The sequence below is a fragment of the Nipponia nippon genome, unplaced genomic scaffold (assembly GCF_047370975.1).
Source record: "Nipponia nippon isolate SJK-2023a ecotype South Korea unplaced genomic scaffold, ASM4737097v1 scaffold_3, whole genome shotgun sequence".
Taxonomy (NCBI): Eukaryota; Metazoa; Chordata; class Aves; order Pelecaniformes; family Threskiornithidae; genus Nipponia; species Nipponia nippon.
This window is the reverse complement of record NW_028262347.1, coordinates 62,610,069-62,620,955: the sequence shown is the minus strand read 5'-3', so window position 1 is coordinate 62,620,955 and position 10,887 is coordinate 62,610,069. Positions and strand designations below refer to the sequence as shown.

The 10,887-nt window shown below is 34.6% G+C and overlaps 1 protein-coding gene across 1 annotated transcript in view; it reads right to left on the bottom strand.

Moving 5' to 3' along the window:
• Positions 1-2,563: 2,563 nt before the first annotated feature.
• IGF1 (insulin like growth factor 1) overlaps positions 2,564-10,887 on the bottom strand; it is a 59,186-nt gene continuing 50,862 nt past the window's right edge. Inside the window, exon 4 of the mRNA XM_009465846.2 lies at positions 2,564-10,814. Within this exon, the coding sequence (XP_009464121.1) occupies positions 10,755-10,814 (60 nt within the window). The 3' untranslated portion in view covers positions 2,564-10,754. The remainder of the gene's footprint in view (positions 10,815-10,887) is intronic.

The window sequence follows — 10,887 nt, the reverse complement described above, 5'->3', positions numbered from 1 at the left end:
ACGAATGTTAATAGCTCTGTTACCCTCTCAGTTGGTAAAACATACTTCTCAGAAGTAACTCCTTTTTGCAGAGGTGAAAGATTGGCTTAGAATCACCACTAATCAACTTTATCTAAAAAGTATGCACAAGAGATACAATAAGTAAAAATACAAGATTGTAAGCCAAAATTAAGGCAATAAGGTGTGAATAAAGGTATTTTTAACCAAGTGTAAAACAGTATGAAAATACAGAACAAAACCACACGTAGCTGAATGAAGTAGCCCTAGTAAAAAAAAAAAAAAAAATCAGTTTAGTTCTCCGCACACAATGTCAACTTTGCACTAATAAAATAAGAATTGCTTCCATGACATTTTTAACAGCTGCTGTTGATAGTCCTAATTTTCACTAAGCTTCCAGAAGTCCTGCTGGTCTTCAAGTAGCAATGGATTTCTAGATTGCTTTTTCTCTTTAGCTGTGATCCAAAAACAGTTCCAAGTTAGGGCAATAAATAATTTCCCTGTAAGTCAATATCCAGGCTTGGTTAATCTGCAGCTACTCTTTGATCAAAAGGTTCTATAAATGAAATTATCTGCATCTGAGGAAGTGCACAACTGAAAAAGGAGCTGGCCACTGAAGTTTGTTTTTTTTTTTCTGGACTATTAGTAATTTCTTAGACATTTTCTTAATCCCTGTGGAGTGTTCTTATTTTGATTGTGTTAGCATAGCTTACCATACAGTCGTATTTATTAATAAGTACATGTTGTTCACACAAGATTGAAAACTTGTGATAATGTATGCAATACATGTGATTAAAAACTTTAAAAAATTGTGATTAAGATTACAAATGAATGGATTTTCGCAATGTTGCTTGGCTATGTTGTCCAATCTACAAGTTGTTGCGGTCTCTGTTAACTGCATCTCATCATCAGAAAGAATGAAAATATGTTTATTATTGTTGGGTGATTATTTTTAAACTGAAATCTCCATAAATTGCTCAAGTATTACGATAAGACAGTGTGGGTTTAAAAATTATTGGCTGTGAATATTTAAATATAGAGAATTTTGTGTGAAGGATATTACTTTAGGGGTTATGCATTTAGAGTCTAGAATGGCTGCTATGCCAGCAGGATAAAAATACAAGAAATAAGAGTAAAGATAAGATGGAGAAACCAGTTCAGGAAACTGTTTTGCATTGTAGCCAAAATCAATATCTAGAGAAAAACGCTAGAACAAGGCAACATGTAGTGAAACTTTCCTACTCTCCATTGATTTACAATTTAGAGACTTCCTGGGCCAGAGGCCTTTTTTGTGTCTGTTTGCTTTTTCAGCGGTAAGGCTGTCCTCAGGCCTCCCAGAACCATAAGTTCACTGGCAGAGTGAAGCATTGCCCACAACAAAAAAAGATGGAATTATGGAGTACTTAAGCCAAATGGAGACACACAAGTTCTGGGGACCACATGGGATACATATGAGGGTGATGAGGGAGCTATGCAGTATTGTTATGAGGCTGGTCTCTATCATATTAGAAAGGTTATGGCAACTGTGGGAGTTTAGTGACTGAAAAAAGGCAAACATTGCACCCATCTGAGAGGGCGAGGATCTGTGGAGATAAAAGTCGGCCTCAGTACCTGGAAAGTTATAGAAAAAAATCTTCCTGGAAGCTATTTCCAAGCACATGGAATACAAGGCAGCAACTGGGAACAGTCAGCATAGATTTACCAAGGCATGCCTGATCTACCTCATTGCCTTAGTATCACCCATAAACTTTGTGTTCTTACCGTTCACACCTTCTCCAGCTCATTTTGGAACAGGTTGAACAGCGTGGGTGCTAGAACAGATTGCAGCAGGATTTCACATATGGTGCCCCTCCACTATCAACTGGCCATTTTTCCCTATTTACCTTTTCTACTTTTTAATCAGCAGAGTGCACGTATGAAGAACTTGCCTCTCATGACAGTTTAGTGTTTTTAAGAACTTTGGTTGAGGGACCTAATTTACAAGAAGTTTGGAAATCCAAAATCACCCCGATCTTTCTTGACTACATGCTTGTCCTTTCTTCCAAAGAACTCCCAACAGATTTCTGAGGCTTAACTTCACAACAACCATCTTTTCCTGCAAGATGCCATATTTATTCATATACCCACAGATTCTGTTCTTGAGAACAATTTAAGTGATAGAGATATAAGGCATGGTAGTTTGTAGTTCCTTAAATGTCCCTTGGATATCTTTGGAAAAGTCAGTATACATTAGCTACCGCTCAGTTCTCATAGAGCAAGGAGCTTTTGAGTGGCTGTATACCAGAGTTCAGATATCATCATCTGTGCATGAATACAGTTTGTTTCACTGTTAGGAGTGAAGCCTGCTCATCCTGCTAAGGTATGTCCTGATTTTGGTGTATTCTGAGAAATTAAATGTATATGCCAGGGAAGAGAAAGGAAGAATGCAAATTACTGCAAAAATCTATGTGGATGAGGAATTTTCAACGCATTTTTTATTAACCATAATCCTTTATTAGACCTCACAGAGGTGTAAACTATACATACAAATACATTAGAAAGATACCCTCTTAACAGTAATGCTTCACATTTTGGACCTGATACCAAGAGGGTTGCAAACATTTCAGTACATTCTACAAACCAAAGGGTGCATTAGCCTTTTTGTATACAGAGTGACAAAGCCCTTTACTGAAATCAAAGTAGATAAAAGTGAAAATCAGTCAACTACCTCTTCCAACCTTTACCTACAATAAATGCATATAAAAGCCTTTAAAAGCATGAATACACTATTATTTATGGAGCAAAGTTTACTGTTCTAGACAGCTTGTAGAGAGAGGGGAAGAGAATGGTCAAAATGGCATTACATGAACTGCAAACTAGCAAAAATTCTTGATTTTTTTTTTTATATTTGTACATATTAAGAGCTCCGTTGTTTGATTTATTGGTTGTTACTAGAAAAGCTTATAAGTGCTAAATGGGGAGAATAGCGCAACAAAGACATTGTTGAGGTATTTGGGGGATTCTGCAACACAATGATGTTACATACACAGTATGAAATATTATTTGTCATCAAGTAGTGACATTGTATTATGAGTAAGCACAAGAAAATAAAAAAGAAAGAATAAATCCAGTTAGAACTTTAATAGAGAGTTTATATGGTTTTTAGTGAATGAACATTTAACACTTGTCACTGTTTGATTATAATGACTTGAAATGATAATAGTAGCATTATTCAGTAGTGAAATCAGAAATTCATGTATCCACATTCATGCTTGCATCATGGAAACCCCAGTTTTTGTCAGGATACCAATTGAAGTCCAACAGTGAAGAAAAGGAGGACAGTTAATATTCCTATTGGAAAGGGTGTCCTCCTGAATCAAGTGCTATTGATCTCTTCATTTAGCACTTCTGGGTGGCTTTGCAGATAATTTGGGAGGAGAGAAAGCTCATGTATGATTTGATTAGCAGCAGCAGGTGGTGCTGCTTCTTCTACTGTACCTTTGTTTCCTAAAATCCTGAGGTTTGATAAACATGTTTAATATTCAACCCAAAGACTCCAAGGATTAAGAAACTATAGAACAGAACCATCACATTCTAATAAAAGCAACGTGAAATATCAGACTACAGGTGAAGCTGTTCAGAACATTATGAAGTACCAGTATGCTTTCAGTGGAGCATTTTATGACTCATGTTTGATGAGGCTTAGTTTAATCAGGCAACTGTTATCATTATACACTTTTAAAAATTGTTTTTTCTTCTTGCACAGGATTTCTATAGAATTCAGTCAAACTAATTCCTTAGAAATCGTAATAAATGAAAAGGTAAGATTTATATACTGTATCATACAGTGTAACTTGCATGTGCTTTATTATATTCAAACTTGTCTCTAAGTGGAAACAATGAAGAGTATTATAATTTTTATGCAGTATTTATATCAACTTGATTTGAAATTCTAATCTAAAAAAAATTTAAGATAGAAATCATCCCTATGCACAAAATAAGGACATGGTACCTCTTTCATTGGTAGCACTTTAGTCCATTGGTCTTGGATCCTTTGTCTTTGATCATTATTAAAGTGGGCTTTTTAATACCATAAACAAGGGTAATGCCAGTAAACCAGGAAGAGTGGAATGTTCATTTGATTTTAAAATTTACAGAGTTAAATATTTCACTACAAAACATGAATTTCATTGAATCAGTTGTAAATATAGTTAGCTGGTTAAGCCTTTTTCTTTAACACGAGTACATGAAATGTGATCCTATTCATCAAGATAGAGTCCTTTTTGTTCTGCAACTCTTTTGTTGTTGTTTTAGAGGAATGAGATGATACTAATGAATGTAAAATACAGTTAGATGGAATGTCTTTGATTTAGTTAAAAAATGGTTCATACCTTTAAAATGTGAAAAAAAAAAAATCTCCCAATGATATTTGTGCTGTTTCTTAAGAACTTCAATCAAGTGTGAATATGTAAATATTGTAGGTGGATGTATGTGTGTTAAATATTTGTGGGAAAGAATGTTTAGCAGCAGAAGTATCATGTTGATGCTTTTTATGACTTTTGTGAGCCAAGCTAGCAAAATAAAGAGTTACTGAAGAATATAGAGAAATCAAAAATTATTATAAATAATTTGAGATATAGGAATTGCCAGTGCTAAGTCTTTTCCACTTCTGAAATAGTTAAGGGTACTACAGAAAGGCATGAATTATTCTTACAAAAACCGCCTAATTGACAAATGAATAATTGAGGTGATATTATTAAATGACAGAAATTTTCATTCTTCTCTGTTTATATTACCTATTATTCTTACTACGAAGGGATGCTTACACTTAAAAAATCTCACATAATGGAAGTTATCTGGAGAAGAATGAAATAAAAGAAAATTTTTAAATCAATGTCTTCATAATAAGGCCCTCAGAGTTAGTATTTTATATCTGTACTTAAACAGATAGGTAGATTTGCCTGATGACAGCAAAGTGTCTCATGATTTAAAAATCAGGTCATTTCTTTAGGTGTGAAAAATAAAGGTAGGCTCTAACTTGTGACACCCATATTATACAATGTTCTTCTAAAATTAGAATCCAATTGTATTATTGGCTATAATCCATGAGAAATAATCTGTAAAAAGCAAGAAATTCAAATTTTACTTGAGAGAAAAAAGAAAAGCATAATATACATGTGCACACACACATGCACTTACACACACACACATTATAACATTATATATATATACACATATACATACATATGTCTATATATGTGTATATATCTATATATACGTACACACACCCTTTATGCAACTAGTATAAGATTTCCTAATGTAAGCATCAGGGAGGTCCTTCTTGTTTTGGTCTCTGCTAGACTGGTATCTCTATACTGTACCATATGTAATCAAGTTTTAGATATTCTCATAACACCCTTCATGTAAAAAATCAAAGAAAATTTATATATGTCAGATACTGTGTGTTAGGACAGTTGTAGTCCAGTAGAATATTCCAATGTTGTGAGAAGTAAAATGTACAGTGTAAGATTGGAATGACTAAAAACTGTGTTAATAAGATTTTTACCTTCTTTCAAGACAACTTTAATCTAGTTGATTTACTTAATGCTACTTCCACACATGAATTGGATAATTAATAATCTCATCAAGGCAAATTCTTTATTTTTTGTGGATTGTACCCGAGAGGAAAAAATCATAATCACTTGAAAGCCTCATCTCCTCCTCCTTACCCCTGTCCCCCAAATCAAAACAAAGTAGTGAATCAAAACAAAACAACCCCCAAAAAACAAACAGACAAACAATAAAATCATGTTGCAATAGTGTTTTAACTAGTTTTGCTGGAGGGAGGGGGAGGGAGGAATGAATGTTGGTTTTGAATAGAAGTTTGGCATTTGGAAGACTTCTTTGCACTTAACAGTATCCTTAAAAGAGGGACCAGTATAGGTTGAGTCCCCAAATAAATTATTACTATTCCTTTTCAGACTCAAAATAAAACATTTTAAATATATTGATTATACCTTCATCAGAACATAAGTATTCTATCTAGCCTATAGGTTCCAAGAATCTCTATTTGGGCTTAACTTACCATCATTTCAAAACAAAACAATGAAATGTGAAATTTTGCACATTAGGATGTTCATAGTGATCACATAAAGTTAAAAAAAAAATTCACAGACAGTTAGCCATATATTTCAACTTTTTCTCACAATTTGAAACTGGTGAGAATTAAAAATAACATCAGTTTCATGTTAGGAATATTTTTTTTTCATTCCTTGCTAAAATCAGATGCATTTCTTTGTGTTATTTTTTTTAAAGAATATTGACTTTTGGGGGGCAAGCCATGAGTGAGGAGATAATCAGATAAAAATAAAACCTTGTGCTCAATGAAATTCTCGATCATATCATGCCACTGACTTGAAGCCAAACTCTACACTGACTTCAGGCTAGAGTGTGGCTTAAAAATCTTTGGTATGATATAGGACTCGCATTAATCTGAACAGGCTTTCAGTCATATCCATTGTTCCCTGTTTTTAAAGGTTTTTCTTCATCTGTATTTCTGACTTGGAGTAAAGACTCAGAACTGCATTTCAAGTCTATGAATTTTTGTGGCATTTTGACTCTTATTCCTGCCCCATCTCCATCAATTTAAGATTTCTTTGCCATTGCTGAGTGACAAAAAGTTGAAAAGTTACGGCTAGTTGTATTTCTATTTTAATAAACCATACCTATATAATTGTCATTTTCATACATTAAAAAAATATTTATGCTTTCTTTTATATTTTAGTCAAGTACTTTCTTAAACAAAACAATAGCACCACTTTGGCATTGTTGGCCAAATCAGTAACAGGGAAAGCAAATATGCATACACTTTTCTGAACTTGTCTTACCATGCACTTGCTTGTTAAAATGGAGAGTCAAGAAGACACAGTGCTTGGCCTAGAGTCTTCATTAATCAACTTTAACCATTCATACTAACAATCAGCTCATGGGGCAACTGAACATAGCTACTATGTATGTAGTATGCAGCGTATGGAGTTCACTTCTGCAAAGAAAGCCTACCACTAATTTACCCTTTAATCTTAAAAAAGGACTTGATACTATAATCTGTCTTGGGCAAGAGGTGCCTACTTTAATGTATCTACAGGGACTGAATGCAGTGTTCCATTATTTGATTTTATTTTCTTTCTTGACTGAATGGTACAAATGAGCCTCATACAAGTCTTTCACACAAATGTAAGTGTAGGTTTATAAGTACATTTTGAGCAGAATATAGAATTTATTCATTTTCCATTTAAACTCTTAATGATTAATTACGGTTACTATGGAGATGAGGCTCAAATTTTGCTACCTTGATGAAAAATATATTAACTTCAGTGGGTTTAGATCCGCAGTCCTTTTTGAACTAACTGAAAATAATGAGGCTTAATTCACTTTTTTACTTCTGCACTTCAGTGACATTCTGTGTGATAATTGGAGTTTTATGTCTATTCTAGAATGCAAAAAATCTGTGACTTCTGTCATGTGATTTACATGATATAGAAGGATGGGGAGCAGGATTTTCTTTACCACTTAAGTGATTTATGAGAATCAGTGGCATCCAGTGGGAGCCCTGTTCCTAAATATCTGGAGTGCTTTTGAAAATCCAGCTGAACCCTTCAATTTCTCTAATTAGAAGTTTTTCAAGTCAGACTACTTTGTACTTTTGGGAGGGAGATGTTTTGGCTTATGCTTCAACTTCTTTAAGTAGCGGATTTATTGAGATTATTAAGCTAATGCAGCCCTTTATCTTTCACACTGACTGGTATATCATGTGCTCCCTGCCATATGACTGGAGATTTCTTATGCAAGTATGCATTTCCCATCCATGTATTTCTCACCTCTACTGTGGTGGAGCTACTCTCCATTTTGTGATACCATTTATTCTCTAGTAAAGCAAGGTGTTGCCTTTGAAGCTCATAGGTATTCATTATTTATTGTAGTTTCTTTCAAGAATTGTTCTAATTTGTTTAGACAGTTGTCAAGTTCTGATGTTAGATATTGCTGTCTATGAATGACATTTTCTAATTATGATTTCTCAACAGGAGAAATATGGTGCCATGAATGTGAGTGCATGAATCCCAAGATAAAACCAAAATTTGAATTAATTTACAGGAATTATATAGCACAATGAGGTATGGTTATTCAGTTATGTTAACAGTCCATCAGTAAAATGTTATCTACAAAGAAACTTGCCACCACAGAGATCTGCAAATTGCTTTTTGCACTCACACCTTTCCTCCCTTTTCCCCTTAGAACTTCAGAGGAGACAGGGGACAGAAAGAGTCATGAGACACGAAATGGAAATATGTATTTTGTCTGTGGCATCAAAATAATGGCTAATTCTTAGAATGCATTTCGGAATTCCTAACAGCCACTGAAGTAAAAATACTTCCCTCTCCATCTCCTCCACCAAAAAAGGCCTGTAAGAGCAGTGACAGATATCAGAATTGCTACCTCTGTTTATTGAAATGCTGGTACATAATTTAGGTTAGTTTTTCTGTCTGTTTCTCTGTACTTTCTTGCTTTTTCAACATAACTCTCAGTCAGTGACAGCTGTGACATATTCTTTTTATTCATTTACTGTTCTGCTTTTAAATTGTGATGGCAGCCTGTTGTGCATATAAACATGCATCTCGCAGAAAGTGGAGGGTTTAAAGACTTGCATAGGAACACATTGCACTTTCCTTGGAAAAAATACGAAACCCAAATTTTCTATGGGAATAAAAAAGGAAATATAATAATTTGTTAGACTTTTAAGACCTATCTTTCCTATCTGTTTCACAAGAAACTGTTGAGGAGCTGTACAATATACTGTCTGCAGAGATTCTTCTCTTGTGTTTTAATCAATAGTTCAGTTATCTACTCCCATGCATGTAGTAGAAAGTAAGGCAGATTTGAGCCTTTAAAAAGAGATGCTTCCTTTACAGATCTAATCTAACATCTCCTTAATTGCTCCTTTCATACAGTATTCTCCCTCCCCTCTTTGGGGCTGATCAAGGGCTACTTCATCCCTTGTCTGATCTTACCACGTGCAGGGTGATGGGGGGAAAGAAGTTGAGTGGAACCATGTTGCAGTTCTGGACAGGGTGGAACAGTGCCTTCTCCCCTGCCTTCTCTTCCTTTCTCTCACAGAGAAGTTTATTGCTCATCTTGGCACACTGTTGGATATGTGTCCACCTTTACTGCATTGCTGATCTAGCACTGAGTTGATTTACAAAAATGGAGCATAGGACACAGTGTTATTGAAGGTAGAATCAGTGCAGTACCTATCAAGGTTACATGGCAGAGATTATCCAGAAGTATACATCTCCCACAAGAGTGCATGAAAAGCTATGTGAGTAGCAGTTTGCAGGGCATTACGGTTCATCTCTTCTTGAGGACTCTTTCTACACTAATTTTGTGATTAGATTAGCTTTTCCGATTTACGGAGAGATGCAGCAGCCTAATTAATGGTCAATTTAGTCACATCTGATTGTGGGAAGAATTAAAATGGCAGAGAACTTGAGTAACCCTCTGTTATGTTTGAATAGAACGCTGATATTTCAGAAAGATTTGGGCCCTGCTGGGCTACCCTTTGAATTCATTTGAGGGCTGTTTTTCAAATTGTCTTCTCCAGGCCTAGGCATCTATGAATTTGTGTTCCACATTACTGTAAGTGGAAACACCACAATTCAAACATCTAAAAGGAAACAAGTATCTGAATTTTCTTTTGGGAAAGATGGGAAAGTTATTTCCATGTTGGAATCTGAAGCCGTTTTAGTTCATTTAAACTGAATATTTTTAAAACTATTTTGTTATTTAATCTTTGGCTTGATCTTTTCATATTTGCTTTTACCTATTACTGTTTTGGCCAGACCCTTTCATGTAACAAACTATAAAATAGCACCGTTGTACTATAAAACAGAGATTTTTACATACTGTTTGATATATGTGTATTATTGATATGCTAAATTTTACATACTGCATTATATGGAGGAAGAAAGAAGTTACCTATACTGTTGCAAAATAATTACCTGGAAGAATCATTAATGGTTGGAGAGCCTATGTATGCTTTAACTGCTTTTAAAAATCTTTTGTCTCACAAATTGCAATAAACTGCATCTTTGCAAGAGAAGGAAAAATAAAACTGTCTTAAAACAAATGCATCTATAACCCATATTCTGTCAAAATGCCACAGATGGAATTAATGGATGTTTAAAACTGTGTATGTTACCTTACTGCTGCTGTTACTGGGAATGTCAAACTGTGCAAATATGAAGGGATAGACAAACAATGTTAACAGACACTGTAAAACAAAGAGCCTGTTGCTTGTATAGAAGTGCAAATAAAAAAAAAACACCACTTAGACAAGGCTGATGAATGACTCCAGCAGCCAGTGTTCATAGGTTAATTTAGTGCAATTGGATCCATCAAAGGCCCATAAATTTGTAGGCTTTTGAGGGGCACAGGACTTTAAGAGATTTTGTGCAGGACATTTAAAATAGGTTAACAAACAGTAATATATCAACCACAGATTTTTTTAGCTCTGGGCTGGTTAAAATGTTCTGTTTTCTAAAGACTTAATATTGGAATGTTTAGTTGCATTGTTCACTGGGAGAATGCCCATTGGTTGAGATTGCATCAAGCTTATTAAACCATAGGGTTTTTTTAAGTCTTCCAATGTTTAACAAATAATTTATTTACAGCAAAGTATCCTGCAGATGGCACATTCATTCTTCATTCTTGTGGATGGCATGTTCTTACATTCTGTAGTTTCTGTTTCCTGTGTTCCCTCTACTTGTATTCTTCAAATGCACTTCCTGAAGGTGTAGAAAAAAAATAATTATTCCAGGTAGTTTTTAATATACTGTATGACCACAAAACTCATATTAG